Source organism: Macrobrachium nipponense, chromosome 33, assembly GCF_015104395.2.
Source record: "Macrobrachium nipponense isolate FS-2020 chromosome 33, ASM1510439v2, whole genome shotgun sequence".
Lineage (NCBI taxonomy): Eukaryota > Metazoa > Arthropoda > Malacostraca > Decapoda > Palaemonidae > Macrobrachium > Macrobrachium nipponense.
This window is the reverse complement of record NC_087219.1, coordinates 22,210,802-22,236,023: the sequence shown is the minus strand read 5'-3', so window position 1 is coordinate 22,236,023 and position 25,222 is coordinate 22,210,802. Positions and strand designations below refer to the sequence as shown.

The following is a 25,222-nucleotide window of genomic DNA, read 5'->3' as shown; positions in this document are numbered from 1 at the left end:
TATATATATATGTGTGTGTCTGTGTGTGTGTGTGTGAAGTATAAAAGGCCCATTAAAACACTCTGGCTTAAAGCTACTTGATGAGGATGGAAGTTAGTCCACCGAAATACAGTCCTTAGCTTTAAACTAGAGTGTTTTAATGGGTCTTTTACACTTGAGACGTATTCTGTTTCAACAGGAGAATTTATATACATACATACATACATACATACATCATACATACATACATACATACATACATACATACGTACGTACGTAAGTTAGGAGAAGTCTCATTATTTTAGCCCAAGAAAGACGATGAACAGAAACGGGATTTAATTCTCCTTCTTCAAAGCCTTCTGTCAAAAAAGACGGCCATAGCACTCACTCAACCGGAAGTTATATCAGGGAAGGATAACAGGACCCTTTTGAAAGGATGCAATTTTACGCTCCATAAATTCCATCCCATACGCGGAGCTACTGTGGATCCGACGTGAATCACCCGTAGCCAAATTTAAGACTCTTAGTCTGTGCTATTTGGAATTTTGCCGATTCATGTCGTTTCTAATCCTCTGTTGCCACTGTAGAGGAAATCGCAATCATTCTATAGTATAGAATGATTGTTATATCTTCTACAGTGGCAAAAGAGGATTAGAAACGACAGTTATCAGCAAAATTCTACATAGTAAAGATTAATGTCTTAAATAGTGTAGTGGCTAATAGTAATGTTGGGTATAAAATTTATACCCAACATTGCTATTACTCGCTAAGACTATTTTGAATCAACTATTCCAAATGATTTTTCATGATGTCATCTAAAACCCTCTTGAATCTTGTTTATACGATGTATTAGGTACTGGTGTGTTCATTATTGAAAACACTAGAGAAGCCTTTTCGAATTATCAATGTTCGAGTAATTTTAAACATCTGTCTTGGAACTCCCTTTGATAGTGAAGTTTCATGCCTGTCTTTCGGCCGTTTCTTAAGCGTTTATAGAATCCATTCTGCAAATCTCAATGACCTAAGATACGTAGAAGCGAATATCGATGCTGTAATATATTTGCAGGGGTTTGAATTATGATGTGCATAATATAATTCATCATTCATTGGTTTTCTGAATATTAAAGATCCGAGTCTGGCATCTTCTTCTCTGATGGTTGATATTTCCTGAAATAGTAGGCACCTGTTGTTTCCTGTTTCTTCTATTACTTTCAGATGCACAACAAGTTCGTCAGAAATAATATAAGGTGTCATCTCTATTATGTTTAAAAGTCCTTTTAAATTGGCTTTGGGGAAAGATATAATATCGAGAACAGAGCAACATAAATATTCCGTCACAATAGAACAAATATAAAAGGCATGGTTGAAGAGTGTACAGGATCCCTCACTCAGATTATTCTGAGTTAGATCATCTGTTGTAACTAGAAGTTCAAAAAACAAAAAAAATCGTCTAGTAATCAGTAATATAGCTCTCCAAATACAATCATCTTAACCCTAGTTTTAAAGGATTCACTTTGGTCTCAGGTTTTCTGTTCTACTGCAAGAGCAGGCTTAAAGAGTCAAATATTGGCAGGCTGTAAAGAGGGTCATGGTTCACGGGTTATGACACAACCAATGTTTAAGAATTGTGGTAGTATGGCTGTTTAGCACTAGGTAACTCAAGTGACCACTTGAATACATCCTGGTGACGAAAAGATAGCTCATGCATTTCTTAGTTATTCAAACCTACCCCCAAAAATTGACAACTTTTAGGGAAGCTAATATCCAGCATGTATTAAAGATATGTAGATTAATAGTATCGTGTAGCAATGGAAATGACAAGCATGATTCTAATTCCATTCTTCTTTTTCAGGGTGCGAAGATGGATGGGGGGGAATAAGGGCCCAGTCGGCACTCCCCCTCCCCCGCCGGATTGTTTGTCCTAACTTCGTAACCTCTTTAAGCTTAAGGAGGGCATCCCTCGCTCCTGTAGGGACCGCCATGCCCTCTTCTAGTCGAGAGAAGAGCCCCAGGGTCTCCAAGGTCTTTGCTAAGATTTCCAGCGACTCCAAACTACAGCGAAATCCCGAAGAAGAGCAGAAGGACGAGTCGAAGGATGGTTCGTCAGCGTCGTCCATGAAATCCCCCGAAGGAAAGGATGCTGCAGAAAGTGTCAAGCCTAAGAAGACCAAGAGGAGTATACTCCCTTACTTCCGGAGCCATAAGAATGGGAAGAAAGGCGAGAAAGAAAAGGAAAAACTGAAGAAGGAGAAGGGAGGAGACAAGGATAGTAATGGAAAAGATGCCCCTTCTTCAGCATCTCCAAACAAGGAAACAGACGCTCAATTACCCCAGGTGGCAGAGGCCCCAGAGGCCGAAGCCCCGGAATTGGTTACCAAAGATGCAGATGTGCTATCTCCCAAAGAACTTGCTGAAAGTGAATGTGTTTCCACGAGTGATGTTACCGAGGTTACCGATTGCATATCACAAATCTCAACAGATTTCTCTGAAAGAGCCTCAGAACCCTTTCAAGGAATTCCTGAAAATGAAGACTTAGACTTCAGACCTTATTCAGCTCTTCACACCTCGCAAACACCTATATATGAAACGCCAATAAGGATGCCACAGAATTATCAAAAATCCTTTCTTCACAATCGCTATGGCTCAAATAGTTCTGTGGAAACCTTGCCAGGTCGCTTCGACCGTATACCTTCAGGTTCATCTTCGATATCTTCCATCTCATCATTTTCAACACTAGCTGCCCTTCGTTCCCGAACCCTGGAACCAGTATCACGCAGAACGCAAGACCCTTTAGGGTCACAGATGCCCATAACTTACACTAGATGTAGCACCTTGGACACTGTCAGGGCTAGGTTTCAAAATAATGTCACTAATTTAACGTATGAAGGAGTTGATTTCTCAAGTGGACCACAAAGCCTGAATACTAGCAATAGTACATGGAGTCTTGGTAGTAAAGGATTTACTTCTCCCTTTTCAAAATTTAGCTTGAATAGTTCAGAGAGTTCAAAAGCTTCATCAAAAGAAAAGGAGAAAAAATCCAAAGGTACAGCAGAATCTAAAGTCACTGCAAAGTCTGGAGTTAAGAAAATTCTTTTGAACAATCGACTGAAAGAAGAGACTATCTCAGAAACAAGCCCAGAAAGGAAGCCATTGATAGCAGAGTTGCCATTGGAAAGTAAACTGAAGGTGGAACCAGTCAAGAGCAATCAAGACTCAATTACTATTATATCCAACAAAAATGTGAGAGCAAAACTAAATATCACTGTGGTCAAGACTCCTGAACTGACTAGAAAAAATTTAGGCTCCTTCAGATTCGCCCGCACTGGAATAAGGTCATCCGTACGTTCGTCGCAGAAGAAACGGAAGCATACCAGAAGTCCTCCATCATCATCACCCCCACCTTCACTAACACCAACTTCACCCACTTCAGTCCGTTTGAAACCAGGGTTAAAAACAATTGATGGTAAAATCATACCAGAATATGCTAAGGTAAACAAAAGAAAAAACTCAAAACCAGATATTGTAGACGAAGATAGTGGAGAGAAAGTACTGCCCTTGCTAACACACACCCATGAATCCCCAGCTGAAAAGGCCCCAGTTGTAAAGAAAATTGAGGCAGCTGCCCACAAGGGGCGCAAAGACTTGGAGCCCTCTGTAAAAGTCAATCCTGTGAAGAGAGCCGAGAGTTTTAAAGGGCCATCACGAGTATGTCGAAGGAGCAGCTTTACCTATGCAACGCGAGCTAAGGTTTTCAAAGAAGGTTTGGATCCAGACAGTTTTGTAAAAAGTCAGGCAATAAAACTCAGAAGAAAGGACTCTAAGAATGGAAGGTTTGATATGAAAAATGCTCGGAAAGCAGAGTATAGGTTGAGTGTCACAATTAAACCAAGTACTGTTGCAACTCTCACAAATAAATTCAACACAATGATATCTCAAAATCAAGCAGGAAATCCGATTGGCAAAGCTGAATTACCCGTTGGTCATGTTTCACTTCATGAAACCAGGGTGACTAGAAGTCCAAAACCAAATGTCAGGTTCAAAAATAGAACAAAAATGGGTCGAAACTACTCAGGGACCAAAGAAAAGTTCAAGGAAGGAGCCTGTTTGATGGATGAAAAGAGCATCAAAGAAGAGAAAAACAGGGAAGAGAAGAGAGGAGATCTAAGTGTTCCTGGTGCAAGGAAAACTAATCCCAGGACCTCTAGGTCACCATCACCGAAGAAAACCGCTGGAAAAAGTGGTACCTGTTTGTTAGAGAAGTTAGGTGACAACAAAACAGACGAGGAAAAAGTCTGTGAGAAAATCAAGACTGCTCTGTCCTCAGCCAAGTTTAAGGGAGAAACAGATGATTCTGAGGATGATGTAGTTGATCAGGAGGCAAATGGTGAAACAAAGTACAAAGTCAGAGTACCATCTTCTACCTCCCCTGTCAATAGCAGTGATACTGGAGGGGATACTTCACAGTCTAGCTCTGCTGTTCCAGCAGTTCCTGTAGCAGGTGTGTCCTCAACACCAAGCAAATCTCCTGCATCAGAATCTACAATACCAAAGATTATGAAATCTCCTGGAAAGCCTCCCAGCAGCAATCTGAGAGACATTTTAGCAAAGATATCTGAAAGAAACGTCAATCACTACACCGAAATTGATGAGGTTTATCCTCTTCCTGAAAGGCATGCAAAGAGCGATTCAATGGATTCTGGCATATCAACTGAGGGTGAACTACTTTCGGGTGCAGGATCAATTAGCATTGGAAACACCACTTTAATCATATCATCTGTTCCTTCTTTCCCAGTCTGTAGCCAGGACCACGAAGACTCGTCACTTGACACAGTCAAATCGACTGAGACTGCAAAGAGTGAAGATAGTGCTGTCGCTTTCCAAGATATTGTTAGATCGGAAGATATTATGGATCAGGCAGAGGAAACTATTCTTGATTCTAATATGGATGAAGTTAGTGTTGTGAGTAGTGAGGAAAAGGGAATTATAGATGTGTTAGAAACAGAAGGTAAAGGGGCTGATGGCAATACTGAGGGTTCAGAATCAGAAGAAAAAGCTTTAAAAGATTCGAGTACTGTATCTCAGTCTGAGGTCCCTCCTGGAAGCAAAGATACAGACGAAGTTTCAGAATGTGCTTCACCTAAGACTGTTCAAGAGAACATAGTTGTTGAGGAAGATTTAGAGGAGAAAATTATAGAACCTGACACAAGATCTATGACCAGCAGTTGTATGGATGATACGCATTCTGAAGTTAGTTCAGTCTGTTCAGAAGCAAAATCTAAGAAACCTGCCAAAGGCCAGGAAAGTCGTATTTACAGTGCCGTAAAAGCTGCCGTTAAGAATACAGTTAAGAAGACCAAGGAAAAGGATGCAGAAAGAAAGGAGGAAAAAGATAAAGAAAAGAGAAATAGGTCACCATCAGCTGACAGAGAAAAATGGTACAGAAGAGGTAGGTCGAAGGAGAGAAGGCAAGATAAAAAGAAGGAGGAAAAAGATCAAGAAGGCACAGAGGAACAAGACAAATGTGAAGAGGATGTCAGCAAAGGAGACGAGAAAGCTGAATCCCCCAAGAAAGAGGCAAAGGAGAGAGAAGGGAGAACTTATGAAAGGTTCACTTTCAAAAAGCTCAGAGAAAAAAGCCAGGAACGTAGAAGATTCAAAGAAAAGACCAAAGAAGAAGAGGAAAAAAGGAGGGAAGAAGAAAAGAAAAATGCAGACGATACTAAGAAAGATACCAAAAGTAAAAAGAAGGAAGAGAAATCAAAAGATGATTCAACCTATGGGAAATTCACGATAGGGTCGAGATCCAGAAGCCGAGACCGTAAAAAGATCAAGGAGAAGCTTCTAGATCAGCTATCCATAGAACCGATAGACATCAAAGATTCTCAAGAAGTTTCTCCATCGCCAAAGACAGCAGATTCTCTTAAGCAACAGGAATCACCCACTGCAGCAGCAGCAGCAGCTTCTGTCAAAGAAAAGGAAAATTCCACTGGCACTCTTCCGTTTTTGAATAGAAATAAAAATGAAAACCTAGTGTTTACTTTTGACACTGAGAGCATATACGACAAACCATTGACACCAAAAGTGAATATGAAGTCTAAAACATTGCCACCTCCACCAAAGACTCCCATTCCTTCTCCTCCATCCTCAGCTACTCCTTTGCCACCTCCCCCAAATACACCTATTCCTGATCCGCCCATTGAGTCTGAGAAAGATAGGGATTCTCTGGAAGCGTCCCTTTTATCAAAAGATTCAGACGATCACTGCAATGGGGACAGTGACAGCAGTAATGAAACTGAAAATATTTACGAAAATCTTTATTCCCCTAACATGGAGAAGTTGCATCGCAACCGTGAGAAACTCGAAGGTCGAGGCATCAAGCCAAACAATTCATTCCTGTGGAGTGATGGAGTGCCCCCAACTCCTGCCATTACAGAACCACCTAAAACAGAACCCATTTCAGAAGAATCAGAATCAGAAAGGTCTCCGTTCACAAGATTAATAGGCGTGAAGACGTATGGAAAGACCAACAGGTATGGGAAAATATCACCATCAAGCAAATCAAAAGATTCTGGAGCTGATGGACACAATTATGCTGAGCTACAGCCTACCTCAGAAGATACTCAGACTATTGCCTATGATGATATTGGAGCAGTGAGCGCTGTGAGTTACGATGACATCAGCGCCCCATCTTCCTGTGGCTACGATGATATTGGTACCTCATCCTCGACTGGTTATGACACCATAAAACCGCCTTCCGAAGGGTATGATCCAGTCAATCCTCCTCGATCAGACTCAAGTCAGTACGATGACTGTGATGGAGGCATTGTCACAGCCCAACTAGCTGTTGTGCGAGAAGATCAATTGGATTCCATTAGTTACATGTACGACGAGATTTCTATGTACAATGCATCCCAGAATTCTCACTCTTATGAGCCTGTCTACCCTCCTGGTGTGTCTCCTCAAGGTCGACCTGGTGTCAGTAGCATTGAGGAGGTTCCTGAAACCGATAGCTCGACACCAGCTCCCACGCCTACTGCTTCGACCATACCAAATACCAAAGAGCCCAAGGGTGACTACAACAATGAGTCATCAGATGGCAGTGAAGGTACTTGAATAGTTTCATGTCTTTCATCAATTGTTTGAATACATGACCAAATTGTCCATTTTATTCTTATATATAGGTATTGAATTCATGAAAAATGACTTGTTAATTATCTAATGTTAAAATGAGTTTTTATCAGTAGCTACAATACTCTGTACAAGTTGTCATAGCCATAACATTAACCATGGTTCATTTCCTGCAGATGAGAGTGAGGATGGAGTGCATGAAGTATTTTCTTACAAATTAACTAGAATAGGAGGCGGCCTTGATGCTGCCCCTTCAACAAGCATTGCTCCAACTACTCCTACAACTCCAAGTACTCCAGGATCTACTATGCATGCTCGGATATATGGTAAGGATTATTTTAGGGTGGGGGACAAGTTGATGTCCAGCGGTTTCTTAATTGTACTATTGTACTCTGTTTCAAAATTACAGGAAGAGCTGTTAAAGATTATTTTAATGTTTACTGTATATTATTGAATGATCAACATTCAAAGATATTACAGTTAGGTATTTATTTTCAGTGCATGATGTCTGAAATATTGAGGTTTCTTGAGAAGGTTTCCATTTGTTGTAATTTGTTTTCCATATAAGTATAACTCTCATGGGCTTATTATTATTGTAAAAGATTCTAAGACTCCAGTCCACGAAGGAAGGAATCATATAAAGTGGCCTTAAGCGTTAGAACACCACTACTGAGAGTTGTCAGGGAAACAAGAACCTATAAAGCAAAAAAAATCCATTAGTGATTTATTGTATTTAAATAAAGGGCAAGAGCCTACTTCAGTCTGTCCTTAGAAATAAGTCAAAGCATTTATCATGACGTGGCTTTCACATATGCCTGGCAAAAGTATGTACAGGAAGGAAGGGTGCAACAGAAGTGTTTTCATGTGGAAAGAGAACTGTAAAAGGACATTTCAGTAGTTTGTAGAAGAGTCTTAGGTGACAGAATAGAACCAGTTGTCCACCTGAGTCCTAGAACCGAATTAAGGATTAAGAGATACTGGTTACAGTCCCAATAGCTGTTCTGTGGTTACACCCACTTCTTGTTCCTTCAGTATGGGCAGGGAGCTACATTTGCACACTCAAGAAATATGAACGATTTGAGATAGTTTGAGGCTGATATATCAAGGCTTTCACACAGTGCCATACCTACTTAGTCTGTTAGCTTTTGAGAACTAGGCCACTAAGCTTTCCTGTAAGTGTCTGTAATGATTGGTATTTTACAAGTGAGGCTAGCAGTCTGATTCAATGTATTACCTTTTATGCCAAAGTTTATGATTGTTTTATGTGATCATTAATGGCTGATGCATCTAAGGAGAACCCTCCACTATCATTTGCCTCCTACCATTAGTTTTCTAGGTTAAGTTTGAATGTTCATTGCCTCCAATAGCCTATGACGAAATTTAAGTAATTAGTCACATCTTAGACGCACATTAGATTCTGTTCGACTTTTAGAACAGGGTTGACCTATCCAGCTGATGTTTTATGCAGTTCAAGATCTGTTGAAAGTTTCATAGGTCATAGGTTAACCGTTAAACAGTTGTGTTCAGATTAGCAGTTTAAATCCATGTAAAGTTGGTTAAGCCTTTCAAAGTTTCTGTTAGGCTTGCTAATCACATTAAGTCTCCCAAATTTGCATCCAAACTTGCAGCTTAAACCTATGTAAGGTTTTATTAATCCTTCCAGAGTTGTGTTCGCTAGTAGTTCAAATTCATGGAATGTCAAATTCCTGTAAGATTCACTAAGTCTTCCAAAGTTGAATTCTAACTATTCTATTAAATTCATGAAAGGTCAGTTGACCTTACTGATGTTACATTAAAGATAACTGTTCAGGGAAGAGTAAATAGGAGCATGTTGTTTAGGGTGAATACTAGTTTTGCACGTTTAATGGACACTCATATTAATGAATCCCCCTATGCTGTAGTTAATCACTCATGAAATGCTATTTCCTTTACATGGAAATTAGGTAAATATCATTTTATTTTATTTATAAAATTTTTCTCCATTCATATTTCACTTTTGTTTTGCTCAAAATGATACCTTGAACCATATGAGGGTGATTGCAAGTTTTCAAGAAATTTCATCAGACAGATATGTTTTGGGTAGTATAGTCTTTCTGGTAAAATTCAAGGAATTTTAAATTATATTATTTACTTGAAAAACTGGCTTAACTATATCTAGTATCCAGCTTTATATTATAATTAATCACCCAGAATGAACTAGCCCCATAGGCCATTAACTTGCTAACAAGCTTTCTCTGAAAGATTGCCAACTTGTGAAAATGAAAAATGTTGCAAACAAAGATATAAATATACTGAGATAAATGAAGTTGCTGATAAACATAAACCTATATAGCAGCACAATTAAGGAAACTTAGGTAATGGTTTATGGCGTTTGAAGGTAGTATTAGAGCATCTCTTCAACTAAAGAGAATTATCTTTAAAAACACCGAAATGAGACTATTTCCACTTTGACAGTGATGGCCTTTCAAGGTAAAGTTGTAGCAGCAATGTTATGATATTGCAAATGAACATATAAGGAAAATGATCTGAACCTTTCTCTTCTTTATAATCTCTTCTGAATTGAAGTGTGTGGCTGTATATTTTCCCTTCCAGTGTGAAAAGAATGTATTTGAAAGTATTGCGTGAGAACTTAATTTTAGTATGTGAAGAAATACACATTCCTTTTATTATTATTATTATTATTATTATTATTATTATTATTATTATTATTATTATTATTATTATTATTATTATTACATTCATTCATTTCATTTATCTTCCCGCCACTGGCCAGCGGCATAAGGCTGATACAGTTCCTCTCCATCTGTCTCTATCCTGAGCCATTTCCCTCGCTTCCTCTAGGTTCTGGATTTCATCTTCAACATCTCTGACAATTATGTCTATACACCTCTTTCTTGACCTTCCCAGCGTCTTCCTATTTTGAACTGCTCTCATTGTTCTCCTGGGGTCTCTATTCCTATCCATCCTCTCAACATGTCCAAACCATTTCAGCCTTCCCCTCGTCAGCTTGATACTGACTTGCATTTGCCTTAATCTCATCCCCATGTCTTCATTATTATTATTATTATTTTTTTCTTTCTTTCTTTCTTTTTTTGCTCTATCACAGTCCTCTAATTCGACTGGGTGGTATTTATAGTGTGGGGTTCCGGGTTGCATCCTGCCTCCTTAGGAGTCCATCACTTTTCTTACTATGTGCGCCGTTTCTAGGATCACACTCTTCTGCATGAGTCCTGGAGCTACTTCAGCCTCTAGTTTTTGTAGATTCCTTTTCAGGGATCTTGGGATCGTGCCTAGTGCTCCTATGATTATGGGTACAATTTCCACTGGCACATCCCATATCCTTCTTATTTCTATTTTCAGATCTTGATACTTATCCATTTTTTCCCTCTCTTTCTCTTCAACTCTGGTGTCCCATGGCATTGCGACATCAATGAGTGATACTTTCTTCTTTTGACTTTGTCAATCAGCGTCACGTCTGGTCTATTTGCACGTATCACCCTATCTGTTCTGATACTATAGTCCCAGATGATCTTTGCCTGATCGTTTTCTATCACTCCCTCAGGTTAGTGCTCGTACCACTTATTACTGCAAGGTAGCTGATGTTTCTTGCACAGGCTCCAGTGGAGGGGTTTTGCCACTGAATCATGCCTCTTTTTGTACTGGTTCTATGCAAGTGCCGGGCATTCGCTTGCTATGTGGTTTTTGGTTTAATTTTTTGTATTGCACTTCCTACATATGGGAGAGATGTTATTTCCGTCTATCGTTCTTTGAACATATCTGGTTCTTAGGGCCTGATCTTGTGCCGCTGTTATCATTCCTTCAGTTTCCTTCTTGAGCTCTCCCCTCTGTAGCCATTGCCATGTGTCATCGCTGGCCAGTTCTTTAGTCTGTCTCAAATATTGTCCGTGCATTAGTTTGCTGTGCCAGTCCTCTGTTCTGTTTGTCATTGTCCTGTCTCTGTATTTTCTGGGTCTTCGTCTACTTTTTTTATTATTCCTTCTTCCCATGCACTCTTTAGCCACTCGTCTTCACTGGTTTTCAGATATTGCCCCAGTGCTCTGTTTTCGATATTGACGCAGTCCTCTATACTTAGTAGTCCTCTCCCTCCTTCCTTTCGTGTTATGTATAGTCTGTCCGTATTTGCTCTAGGGTGTAGTGCTTTGTGTATTGTCATATGTTTCCTGGTTTTCTGATCTATGCTGCGGAGTTCTGCCTTCGTCCATTCCACTATTCCTGCGCTGTATCCTTCATTTCTTGGTGTTTTATATCCCCTCCTTCCATTATTCCCAGGTATTTGTATCCAGTCTCATCTATGTGTTTGATGTTGCTCCCATCTGGTAGCTTTGTCCCTTCAGTTCTCGTTACTTTGCCTTTTTGTATGTTGACTAAGGCGCATTTTTCTATTCCAAACTCCATCCTGAAGTCCCCAGATACAATCCTTACAGTCTGGATTAGGTTATCTATTTCCTTGATGCTCTTACCATACAGCTTGATGTCGTCCATGAACATCAGATGGTTGATTCTGTTGCCTCTTTTCTTGAGTTGGTACCCGGCATCCATCCTCTGTAGTACTTTTGTCATGGGAATCATGGCTACTACGAAGAGTAGTAGCCATGATTATTATTATTATTATTATTATTTTTTCTTTTTTTTGCCTCTATCACAGTCCTCTAATTCGACTGGGTGGTATTTATAGTGTGGGGTTCCGGGTTGCATCCTGCCTCCTTAGGAGTCCATCACTTTTCTTACTATGTGCGCCGTTTCTAGGATCACACTCTTCTGCATGAGTCCTGGAGCTACTTCAGCCTCTAGTTTTTCCAGATTCTTTTTCAGGGATCTTGGGATCGTGCCTAGTGTTCCTATGATTATGGGTACAATTTCCACTGGCATATCCCATATCCTTCTTATTTCTATTTTCAGGTCTTGATACTTATTCATTTTTTCCCTTTCTTTCTCTTCAACTCTGTTGTCCCGTGGTATTGCGATATCAATGAGTGATACTTTCTTCTTGATTTTGTCAATCACCGTCACGTCTGGTCTATTTGCACGTATCACCCTATCTGTTCTGATACTATAGTCCCAGAGGATCTTTGCCTGATCGTTTTCTATCACTCCCTCAGGTTAGTGCTCGTACCACTTATTACTGCAAGGTAGCTGATGTTTCTTGCACAGGCTCCAGTGGAGGGGTTTTGCTACTGAATCATGCCTCTTTTTGTACTGGTTCTGTGCAAGTGCCGGACATTCGCTTGCTATGTGGTTTATGGTTTAATTTTTCGTATTGCACGTCCTACATATGGGAGAAATGTTATTTCCATCTATCGTTCTTTGGACATATCTGGTTCTTAGGGCCTGATCTTGTGCCGCTGTTATCATTCCTTCAGTTTCCTTCTTGAGCTCTCCCCTCTGTAGCCATTGCCACGTGTCATCGCTGGTGAGTTCTTTAGTCTGTCTCATGTATTGTCCATGCATTTATTTGTTATGCCAGTCCTCTGTTCTGCTTGTCTTTCTCCTGTCTCTGTATATTTCTGGGTCTTCGTCTACTTTTACAGTCCTTCTTCCTATGCACTCTTGAGCCACTCATCTTCACTGGTCTTCATATATTGCCCCAGTGCTCTGTTCTCGATAATGACGCATTCCTCTATGCTTAGTAGTCCCTTCCCGCCTTCCTTTCGTGTTATGTATAGTCTGTCCGTATTTGCTCTTGGGTGTAGCTAGTGTTGTGCATTGTCATTATTATTATTATTATTATTATTATTATTATTATTATTATTATTATTATTAGTAATGTGCACACATTCTTATAGATAAAAATCATAAGGCCCTGTATCTTGTAAGCAAGATGTCAAAGAATAAAATGCCCATTCAAAAAACAATTCCCTCACGAGAAAAAATAAATGAAGACGCATAGGCAAAAGATAAATCAGCAAATATATAACTATTTGTAAAAATACTGTTTTTTTCTAAAGCAGTCTACGATTTATGTTTCAGACCTTCCCACTTTTACTCTAATAGTTAAAGGCTGAAGGTGTCGGTGACTTTGCCCAAAATTTCAGATTTCAAAACCATTTCTTGTATTTATGAATGGTAATGTGATGTGGGGAGTGCCATCAAAGGACTGAGACCTGAAATTTTAAGACAGAAATAGAACAATTTTAAATTCACTTTACTGTTTTTTTTCTCATATCTGCTGTTTTCATCTCCATTCCAGGGTCAGCCGTACCTCCGCCTCTGAGCTTCTGCCCAGGAGTTGGATGTGAGGCAAATCTCTCAGGAGGAGGAGGAGGAGGAGGAGATCCTGCACCCTCACCCTCCCTTTCACCTACCGAGGGGAAAAGCGAGACCTCGGATGAGTGGATGGATGTCAGCGACACTGAGACGGACACCAGCACTGGGCCTCCTATCAGCATCGTCACCCAGATACCTCTGTGAGTGCTCTATTTGATTTTAACTTTAGAGGGTTCGAATCCCATCCTCTTTCCCAGCCCCAGTGTAGTGTCCATACACAGCAAGATGTGCTCGAAAACCGGCGGACTGAATAGGACTTTTATTTCAGAATAACTGATAACAAACTGAATAAGCATACAGAGAATAAAAACGAAAATAAATATGCAAACTAACAATTTCAGCAGCCTAAGAAACAAGCATAATTAACTCGTAAACAACAATACAGTATTTACAAGCAAAGAGAAAGAGAGGAACTATTTTGGGGGTAAAATGCATCATCACATTAAGTGCCCCTATTCACAAATACTACTAAGAGGCTTTGTACTGTTGATATTACTTTGGTCAGTGCTCTCTAGAGATTAATGGGATGGTTCCTCTTCTTCTTAGGTGGCATCTATCCATTTTCTGTAGGTTTTGTTTTGGTTAGTGTTCCCAGTGAACTTAGTGAGCTAGTCCTTCTTCTTATATGGCCCGTGCTCCGTTGACCTTGAGCAGACTCTTTGTTACTTAAATATTATCTGTCCATCTTTTATCTTGGCCAGTGTTCCACTGAGATTGAGGAAAGCTTCTTTCTGCTCTATGGAAGTCTTGTAACACCAATCAGACTACCACTTCCAGCATTTACTCTGTGATGATCCAGACTCCTCTAATTCTGTGCTCTGATGACATATCCTTCCCCGTTTCAACTGATATTTGGAATTCTATTCCTCCTCATGTTTTTCATAACTCATTTTCTTCCCTACTCTAAAGATGGAGATCTATCACTTCCTGTGGGTATGAGACCACTGTTTTTCCAACCATTTCTCTCTTGGTTGTCTTCAGGCCTGGGCTAGATTAGGGCATTAGGCTGGCCTTTTTTTATCCCTTACAGAAAAAGATTAGACTTGGATTGTGTCATTAAATTTTCATTGGCTTTTCAGTCTTGAAAAATTGTTATATTTTGAATGTTGTTTTATTTGTGATTGTTGTGACTGCGTCAATAATTGTTTAGTGGTTGTAGCTACTTATTGCAAACTGTGATTTATTTCGATGCGGATGTTTTTTTACAGTTTTATTTCTGCATTCGATTTTATTTGCAGTTTTATTTTTTATGACTGTCGTTTTCGTTGTTGGTGCCTTTGTACCAGTAGATGTTCATTGCACACTTGTGGCAAACACTTTTCGTAGTGGAAACCATTAGCTACCTCTTCATGCACACCTGTGGCTCTACGATTATGCAGCTTTAGAAATACCATTTTGAGGTATTCATAGTAAAGGCCACAGTGAATACTTTATTTTGGGTAAATGACAAGATGAGATTATACTTGTAAATTACCGTTATTTGTATTCATTTCAGACTGTCTCTCCATTTGCATCTTTTGATTTAAGTTTTACTTTGAGATTTTTAGCCATAAGGAGGTTGGTGACATGTGTTATCCTTTCATGATTCAATAATTATTTATGGAGTGACGTTGCTAGCCCCATTTTCTACATCATAGAAGATAATCTTGTTAGAAATCCACGCAAATATCGATGAGACCTAATCTTATTTAGCTTCTCTGATCGAATGACCAGCCGTATTTGGGCTCTAGCGGTCTAGTGGTCACGATTGTGGCCTCAATAGTGAGAGGGATAGGGTTTAATTCCCGGGCAGGGCAAAACAATTGAAAATTTTTTAGTGTATTTTATTTTTGCATTTGATTAAATTCATTTATATTCGTTGATTTTATATATTTATCTTATTTTGTTATGTATGTATTTATTATGTTTGTGATGTCTCATCTTGCGAATATTGACCAAAGTAGTGAAACGGACATGAAATACTAAGCAAAACTGTTTAGGAATGAAAATGTATCTCTGCTTCCCCAATCCACAATTCATGACTAACTTGATATGAATTTTCCCTCGGTAGGAAATTAGGGAAAGTGACTAATTCTCTCTCTCTCTCTCTCTCTCTCTCTCTCTCTCTCTCTCTCTCTCTCTCTCTCTCTCTCTCTCTCTCTCTCTCTCTCTCTCTGTGATTCACGCCCCATTGCCTTTATCTAAAAATGGCCCGTTCATCTATTACGCAGATGCAACGAAGGAGAGCGGAAGTTGCAAGCAGCAGGAGCAACAGCTGCTTTGTTGCAGAGCAAAACAGAGGACGTAACCTTTGTATTCATATTGCATAATCATTACATCATTAAGTACTATAAATTACCTATTAATACTTTCGGATGTGTAATTTGTTGGTACAGGCGTGTCTAGACCAGAGTATCCCCGTAGAGAAGGTAGTGCTGTCGGTGCACCTCATGCAGTGCACTGTAGGCATTAATTACGTAAGGTTCTTTGCAGCATGCCTTCGGCCCCTAGCTGCAATCCCGTTTTGTTCAATTTACTGTACCTTCTTTCATATTCTCCCTCTTCCAACTTACTTTCCACCCTCTCCTAACAAGTGCAACTGCGAGGTTTTCCTCCTGTTACATCTTTAATAACCTCAGCGCTTGGCCTTTGTTCTAAATTTCATATTCTATTTCATTCCTAGACCAGAGTATATTTCTCTCTCTCTCTCTCTCTCTCTCTCTCTCTCTCTCTCTCTCTCTCTCTCTCTCTCTCTCTGTAGTCTTGATGAATGTCAATCTTTTTCTTTAAGCTACCTAATATTTCAGCCAGCTACCCTTAGCTTAACACGGGATTCCCTCTTGTAACACCCGTGAGGTCAACTCTTCCCACATTCTCCGTCTGGAACTCAAGATTCAGTGACTGCTCAATTTTCTATTATTGCTAAACTCAGGAATTCTCTCCCTACCTCCGTTTTCTAAATGGATATCCATTAAGCAGCGGCTCTGTCCCTTCCTTTTGAGTTCATATCCCACTTTCCCTCTACTGGCTATAGTAGATTCACATCAACCGTACATTTGATGTCTAGGCGCCAGTCCCTTATGACGCTCCTGATTGGCTGTTGATAAGCCAATCACAGGACTGAAAACTCTCAGTCTCTCAAGAGAGTTCACATGGGCAACATGTATGTTCCACCTCTCTTGATGGATATTTTTGAAAGACGTATCCCTCGGTAGAGGTGGAACATAGATCCTATCCATGTGAACTCTCTCGAGAGACTGAGAGTTTCCAGCCCTGTGGTTGGCTTATCAACAGCCAATCAGGAGCGTCATAAGGGACTGGCGCCTAGACATCAAATGCACGGTTGATGTGAATCTACTATAGCTCTGGATTTCTTTACTATCCTTTGTACTCCTATTTTCCTCTTTAGCCTTGCGCAGTAACCGCCTCGTTGTTCGTCTGTATCCCCTGTGACCCCTGGCTAGCTGACGACATCGGGTTGCCAGTTACATCGGCCTCCATACTGAGGAAGCAGTGTATTGCATCATGGTTAGCGGGAAGCGAAGTCATTACGGCTTTCGCATAACAGAGGACAGTTATTGTACTTGGTAATGGAACGGGGGTTCATACCTTATTGCTAAGGTATTTCCCTTCCGAGTAAACAATAGCATTCTCTCTCTCTCTCTCTCTCTCTCTCTCTCTCTCTCTCTCTCTCTCATACACAGACACAGACATATACACATATAATACTGTTGTATTACAGTAAAAGACTTTCATATGTATGTATGTATGTATATAAAGAGAGAGAGAGAGAGAGAGAGAGAGAGAGAGAGAGAGAGAGAGAGAGAGAGAGAGTAGGTAACGATATACATCTCTCACTTTCATAGCAAGTGTTTAATATTGAAGCAAAACATCCAGTTATTAGAATCGCGTACCGTACCTGTTCCGGCAACTGTTGCTACATCACTTCAACAGAAACGGTTGAATAAATATTGATACTTGTCGCTAATACAGTGAGGTGGAATAAAAAAAAAACAGTACGATTTCCATACATGTTTTAGAAACAGTTTTAAGGTTCCACGATTATACATAATTTGTTAACCAGTTTTTTTTTTTTTTTTTTTTAATTTTTTAGATTTGATTTTAATTCTAAAGTCTGTAATAGTCAGAGTCTTCTTTGGGGTAAGAGCCCGTGCTGGCCATAAGGCATTACTATAACTAATCAAGACCCCTCCCTGACCATTCCCCTTTCTCTTTTTTATTATTATTATTTTGGTCAGTGTTCCATTAAGCTCAAATCTAGAGTGCCTCCTCCTCTCAGGTAGCTCTGTAACACCCGACAGGCCAACTCTTCTTACATTTACTTTGTGATATTCGTTAGTCCTTTGAGTGTAGTTAAGGACTGTTCCTTTCCTCATACTGCTGGCTTTAGGACTTTTTCTTTTTTCCAATAATAATTAATAATAATAATAATAATAATAATAATAATAATAATAATAATAATAATAAAATAATAATATTCTCAGAGGTGGCCCTGGTAACCATCGGGCCACCCCTGAGAACAACAACAACAACAACAACAACAACAACAATAATAATAATAATAATAATAATAATAATAATAATAATAATAATAATAATGAACCAAATAAAAACTTCTTTCAGTTTTCTTCTTGAAGATTGAAAAAGAAGCCCACAAAATTACTGTGGTTACTTATAAGTAATTAAAATGTAAATACTTATAAGTGTTTTTTTTTCAATAATAATAATATAATAATAATTCTTATTGTTGAATTGATATTGATTATTATTATTATTATTTTATTATTATTATTATTATTATTATTATTATTATTATTATTATTATTATTATTATTATTATTATTATTCTCCCTTTCGTGTTTATTTCCAGTAATAAAACACCATAATAATGTCACACCTGAGTCACCCGAGCATCTAGTTCCGGCGATTCCCTGAATTCAGGCCCTTTCATATTTTGACCCTATCTCCCATCTCGTTAAATAGCCAGAGGGCCGGGTGACCACACCGTACAGGTATTTCCGACGGAGGCCATGCCCCCAGGGCAGAGTACCTGCTAGGGCGCGTGTTTTGGAACCTGGAATTTGGAGGCCCTTTGTAACGGAGTTCCTGTTTCTCTCTCTCTCTCTCTCTCTCTCTCTCTCTCTCTCTCACTCTCTCTCTCTCTCTCTCTCTCTGTTCATTCTCCCCATCTCTGTCACCTTATCTGCTCTCTATCTGCTCTTTCTCTCGCGCGATCTCTCTCTCTCCCAGACAAGAGACAATGGGTGGAAACTAGAGCTGAAGAGATACAACACATCTCAATGTGACACATGGAATAAACTGCCACCAGAAGTTGTAAACAGCAACAGCTAGACAAAATCATTAGGACACTGTGTATGAACAGTAAAACATGCTCCTAGATATAAGTGAGCACATGATGTCTCCTCGGGTGGACTAACAAGTCTTTGAGACATCCCAATCCTTGTAACTCCTTTTAACTCTTCCCGCCCCCTCTCTCTCTTTGCGACGGTCTCTATCCCTGGGAATTCTTCTAGACTCCCACTCTTCTTCCGTTAGTCCTCAGTCACATAAACCGTCTTGTTTTATATATATAGATATATACTATATATTATATTCTTTACTTTTCTGTACGATTTTACCCGTCTCAGTGCCATCAGCTAATGAGCAAATTCCCAAACAAATTAATTTTGATAAAAGCATCAAGTTCTTGACACTGAAAAGTCACGGTTCAGTGGCTATGACTTGCCTTTGGAGGATCAGACATTCTGTAAGTTTGCAAGTCATTGGTCTTGCAAGGTGGTTTCTTATGGATCTTTGCTCGTATTTAATAATAATAATAATAATAATAATAATAATAATAATAATAATAATAGTAATAATAATAATAATAATTTTATATCACGAAACATTTCCGGATTCGTTATGCGTCTAATATCATACGATGCGTCTACATGTTTCTATGAAGCTTTACTTTCTCTCTTGTCACTTATTGTCACTCTTCGCTTTCTAGAATTTTATCCAAACTTTCTTCTTTTCTTTTTTTTATGTCCTGCCTTGAGCTGTTGTAAGGAGCCCGGAGGTCAGACGTTTTGTGTGTGTGTGGGAATCGTCCGTCCGTCACGCGGTTTGGTTTCACTGCGCCGGTTTCTAGTCTTAGAAATCCTTTGGACAATTGTCAGTTTTTGTTCTCTCCGTTGGGTGAATCGGTTGGCTGGTCTGTGTGATTGTGAAGATAGCTTTTATCTGTGGTTATATATATATATACACTCGGAAATGACTGTTTCCATTTCATTTTGACGAAAGCCGCTTCCTTCAGGAAGCTCCGGTATCTTGGCCTTTGTGATGGAATGTCGGATGTTGTAACGTTAAGGAGGATTTATTTTTTTTTTTTCGTTTTTATTCTCATTTTGATTTCATCCCGAAAGGTTTATTTGACCAAGCTTGGAGTACCTATGCGTAAAAGTTTGGGAGGGCTTTTAGGCCTATGTTTTGTTTACTGTAGTTTCTTGAGAATGTTTTTGTAAAACGCATCATGTCTTATTTTTCTTATAAATATATTCTTTTTTGTACTCTGTTCTGTTATTTTTGGTTAAAATTACATTAATGTACTGTATTCCCGTTACTGTAGCGAGAGTAGAATTGATATTGTTTGGGTTTACAATGCAGGGGATTGTGTGTGTTCGAATGTTCGTCTTCCATTCATTATTAAAAGCTTTAGTGTACATTATTTTGGTGAACGTACTATTTAAAATATAAATTTAGAATCCTTTAATAGTGATAATTATCATATAGAAGTAGCAATGCAAAAGTATTCGGCCTGTATAGGGACGCGCTGTAGTAAACGAAGCTCAAGCCAGCGGGCTGACGTTCGAACGAGACGTGAGTCATGTGAAGGAGTGTGTAATGATTCTTTTTTTTCACATGCGCCCAGCGACTCGCATACTCGCACAGTAACTTAGTATGCCACGGGGCGCAATGGTCTGAATATGACCATCGGTGCCAGGGCATTCGCTTTATATTTGCCGGATTTTATAGGATAATATAAAATATGTTAACCATTATTTCAAGTGACGTGGAATACTGTGTTTATTCATTACGGTTTTAGTGTGCAAACAGTCCAGTGCGAGGATTTTAGTGTGAATTTTTGAAACAGTGACGATGTTGATTCACATGTACATACTAAAATACTTTAACTAATGTTGAAGTTATATGCAATACTAATTTTATCGCCTATTAGATAATACGAGGGGAAAAAAGTGCCGGTTTGAACGGAGAGAACCGTTAAACTTCAAACCCAGGGTTGACATCACAACTCGCCGCAACTTTCAATCTCCTCTGACAAGGGACAAGATATAATGTCTTTACGAAGAGCCTGTAATCTCATGTGTCTGTTACACCCTTAGTTCGTCTGTTATGCCCATAATCCGTGTATTATGTCTCGCATTTACATACGTAAAGTGAAGATCAAGGTATCCGGGATGGCGGTCTTCTCGACTTTGAACGAGTTAGGCATAGTGCCATCGACCATGGCCTCCAAAGTGGAAACTTTGGTTAAAGGGACCTGGTGAGTGACAGGGATCATTGCTATTTAAAAAAATATTTGTATTTATGCATGTCAATTCTATTACGTTGCTCTTCAGTGTCTAATTGAAGAGCTTGTGACTTAAGTTTTAGATTTCATTACCCGTAAACTTAGGTATAACACACGGGAAAATCGATATATGAATATACGTTCTGATTCATACTATGACTAATTTTGAGTGAAACATCAGAAGTAGGAATTGATAAATCACAACTATTAAAATATCGACGATTTTAATAAAATTCCCATACCATTAATTTCTGTAATGTGTTTTTTCTGTTGGTGTTTCTTGAACCACTGTAAGCCTTGTTCGTCCTTTTTGTTTTAGAAAGATAAGATGACAAATAAAATAACAATTCGGTAACGTTTAATAGAAACATACTTAACGTATTGATAATAGAGATATACGTTTTTAAGATTGAATGGAAGGAATACTCTAGACCAGTATAACCAAGACAGCTTGATGTACAGCGCGCTCGTGCGCCGTTTCCTTCATTTTGATATCATCTGCACACGCCTAAGCACATTCCATTTAATCATAAACACCTGTGGTTACATTCCCGCCCACACGAACGCACGCACGCACACGCACACGCACATACGCACATAAATACATTCATACACACACACTATTCTAATGAAGATTAATTTAGACTAGCTCTCTTGGTGCATGACTGAGTTGAGTTTCTTTATGTATATAACTCAGTATTTTTTGTATTTTGGTATTTTTTTGGTAGTTTTTTAACATATTTTTGTGTTTGTATATAAATATATATATATATATATATATATATATATATATATATATATACTTTGACGTTACAAGATTTTTTTTCTTAATATGCAAAATCTAGTCTCATATTCACTCTCAAAATCCTTACTACTAGTTCTTGGTTGAAATGCAATAATGAAATTTAATTGTTTGAAAAATAAAATTTTAAGTATATAAAGCTTGCCTTTTTTAAGTTTGGATCATAAACCCTTTTTTTTTGTGTGTAAGTTTTTTCATTCAGATGGTTGCAACAATGTTCAGCGTAAGCGATAACATGGCAATTACAAACAAAACTTCAAAATTCGGAATGTTGTTTTAAACATCTTGAATGTTCATCCAACACTGTATATGCCCTGGATATAATGCTTATGAGGCAAGAACCCGTGCTGGTGTAAGGCTGGCTCAGTCAACAACAGGAGTTCCGTGGATATGGGTCTAGGCAATATATAATACAAAGGCAGTCCTGAGCTTCCCTTTTCGAACTAGGAACTTTCATACTTTCTCCTAATCGCTTTTTTGCAAGCCTTTGGTTTCTTTGTCTCACAATTATTGTATCTTCTTTGCTGTTTTGGTTTTCTGTTAAAGAAAACTATTGAGATGCGCCCTCAGATCTTCAAAACTGCTGAGGCTAGAGGACTGCAAATTATGTTGATCGTCCACCCTCCAATCTTCAAATGCACCAAATTGCAGCCCTCTAGCCTCAGTAATTTCTATTTCATATAAGGTTCAAGTTAGCCATAATCGTGCGTCTGGGATCTATATAGGACAGGCCACCACCAGGGCCATGGTTAAAGTTTCAGGGGCCGCGACTCATACAGAAGTATATCGAGACCACCGAAAGATAGATCTATTTTCGGTGTCCTTGGTTATACGATATACAGAAAACTCAATTGTGCCGAAGAAAACTGCGCGTTTTTTCCTTGTTTTATTTCGTTTCTGAAATCTTTCTTATTTCTCTGTGCAGTTGGTCTCACCAGCCTTTGCAAAGATACAGCTCAAATTAATGCATGGTTCAGGTTATGGAGAATGAACTCAGAATACGAGTGTTAGTAGGTCTAGGACACACCCAGATCATTGACAGCGTTTCTTTAACTGTATATTCATCAATTAAAATTCAAGGTGTCATTCTTGATTGCTTATTCACTTCTGAGACACATATCCGGTTTCTCGTCAGTTGCATAAAAAAAAAAAAAAATGACATACTGGAAGAGCTGCCTATCATGAGTTTGGACTTCAGCAACTGAGTTGCATCCTAAATCATCTTTTTTTCCTCTCTCTCTCTCTCTCTCTCTCTCTCTCTCTCTCTCTCTCTCTCTCTCTCTCTCTCTCTCTCTCTCTCTGCGTCTTTTCCAACTTCTGTGTGGGGTCGATGTTTCTGACAGCTTTCCTCCACCTGACTCGGTCATAGATATCGTCATCAGACAATTTTTTGTCTTTCAGATGAAGTTCCATCCTCAATCGTTGGACGAAAACTGTCAAATCATTCGGTAATGCATTTTAGACAGTGGATGGTATATCACAAATCAGTGTTGGGATACCATGGAGAGTCTATCCAGAACTAATGAACATTATAGTATTTATTAGCAAAAAAAAAACCATAGACCTAACTCACGTCTAATGGCTGACATCTACGTGAAACGATATAGGGATTTTTCGGTTTTGCCGGAGTCTGGTACTATCACAAGTAGGGTGAATGGTTGTCCAAAGTTTCCTGTACCGGAAATTCAACTTGAGGAAGTGAAATGAGTCATGTTTTATACATTTCAAAAGCCTGGACATTGTCACCTAGCCGCTGGGATGGTGCGGGAGTATTTTTGAAATGAATATTGGGAAAAATGAAGAGGGGAGGAACTGAATTGCTAATGGCATTTACGGTCATCCAATTCTGTGGTGACTCGCCATTTGCTGGAAATTGTAACCCTCATTATTGCTGTATGTAAGGCTTTTTAATATCTTGATATTCATCGATATACAACCATAATGAAATGGAATATAAAATGTAGACCAAAGGCGACGCGCTGGGACCTATGAGGTCATTCAGAACTGAAACGGAAATTAGAGAGCAGTTAAGGGACGGTGGAAGTTAAGATGGAAGAAAGAAATACGAACGGAGTTACAGTGGAAGAAATAAAAAGGATTGCAGCTATAGGGGCCGAAGGGACGCTGAAAAGATCTCGAGTAATGCCTACAGTGCACCATGTAAGGTGCAGTGACTTATGGACTAACCCCCTTACGGGTTCAATCCTAATAAGAGTGAATAACAAACAAGCGCATTTGTTTTCATCCGAAACAGCTTGTCTTTGTTTTGCAAACGCAACTAAGTTTGTGGAGGAGGCAGATGCCTCTCGCTCGTTATCTAGGTCCTTTGAAGATTGCATTGCAAAACCATGAAAGGTAGCTTTGCAAAGTCATGAAATTTATATCAAATAAGTCTAAAGCAGCATTTCTTGATAAAACTTTTAACATTTTAGGCTCATGCTGATGACGTACGTGTCTTCAAATATAATGTTTCTGCTGATCTTGTTTTGTTTTTCTGTTCCCGCCATTCCGTAGAAAAAAAAGAAGACTAACTGGAGTTTGGGCAACCTTGTTAAGTGAAACAAGTTGCCATAGGTGGAATGTAACAACTTTCCCCCGTCTGCGCCAGTTTTGAATAATAAGCCTAGCTCCTAATTTTATGTAAATTTTTTTTCAGTATAATTTCTGCTTCACTCGTACCTGAAGTTAGATAGATCACACACACGTAGACTCGGAGAGGTACGGAAGGAAGGGAAAATCACGCTTTGAAATACCTACAGTATGTAATCATTTAAACATTTTGTCTAAGAGGCCACCATATGCAACCGTTGTCACACCTGTACCACTGGGCAGCCAGCCACACGGTGTAGTGTCTAGCAAAGGCTTCAACTAGCAGTGACAAAGAAAACAATATATATAACTTTCCACACATATCGGCTGACGTGTACTTCATTTCTAAGAGCATGAGGATAATGATCTTTCGATCTTTGCCAGGCATGCAACGTTCAACAGCAGCGCTAGAGCCTTTATCTTAGTAGCATCAGCCTAGCTTACTCAGTGTTCTACGCACCGTTCTGCTTGTCTGGTGGAAAATTTAGTTATAGAGTGCATTGATTATTTGGTTGTGAATTAACTGGATTACTCGTAAGTGACCATTATTAGTTATGTGTTTGTGTTAAATATATTAATGCTTGAAATTATCAGACGACTTCCCATTTAGATGGGATGACTTCAGAATGTATCAGCTTACCTGTTCTATGCAGTTTTTTGGGGTGATGATCTTGCTAGCCCATTTTTCCACCATGGTTGTGACACAATAACCTCTTAACTACCGGGAACTAATTCACTGCTTGGTCAATAGAGAGACAGGGGTAATGTGTGCGATTGTATAAGTATTTTAGAGTAAATGCAACGGATGTTGGTAGGATGAGAAAAGAAGTGAGTTGCATAATAGCTTA

At 39.0% G+C, this 25,222-nt stretch overlaps 1 protein-coding gene across 4 annotated transcripts in view; it reads left to right on the top strand.

Annotated features, from left to right (window-relative positions):
- Window positions 1-25,222, top strand: part of LOC135203014 (microtubule-associated protein futsch-like) — a 296,133-nt gene that overhangs the window by 157,003 nt on the left and 113,908 nt on the right. For all 4 annotated transcript variants that reach the window (XM_064232583.1, XM_064232582.1, XM_064232584.1 and 1 more), the window contains 3 exons: window positions 1,832-7,084; window positions 7,284-7,433; window positions 13,316-13,532. In XM_064232583.1, the coding sequence (XP_064088653.1) occupies window positions 1,960-7,084; window positions 7,284-7,433; window positions 13,316-13,532 (5,492 nt within the window). In that variant the 5' untranslated portion in view covers window positions 1,832-1,959. The remainder of the gene's footprint in view (window positions 1-1,831; window positions 7,085-7,283; window positions 7,434-13,315; window positions 13,533-25,222) is intronic.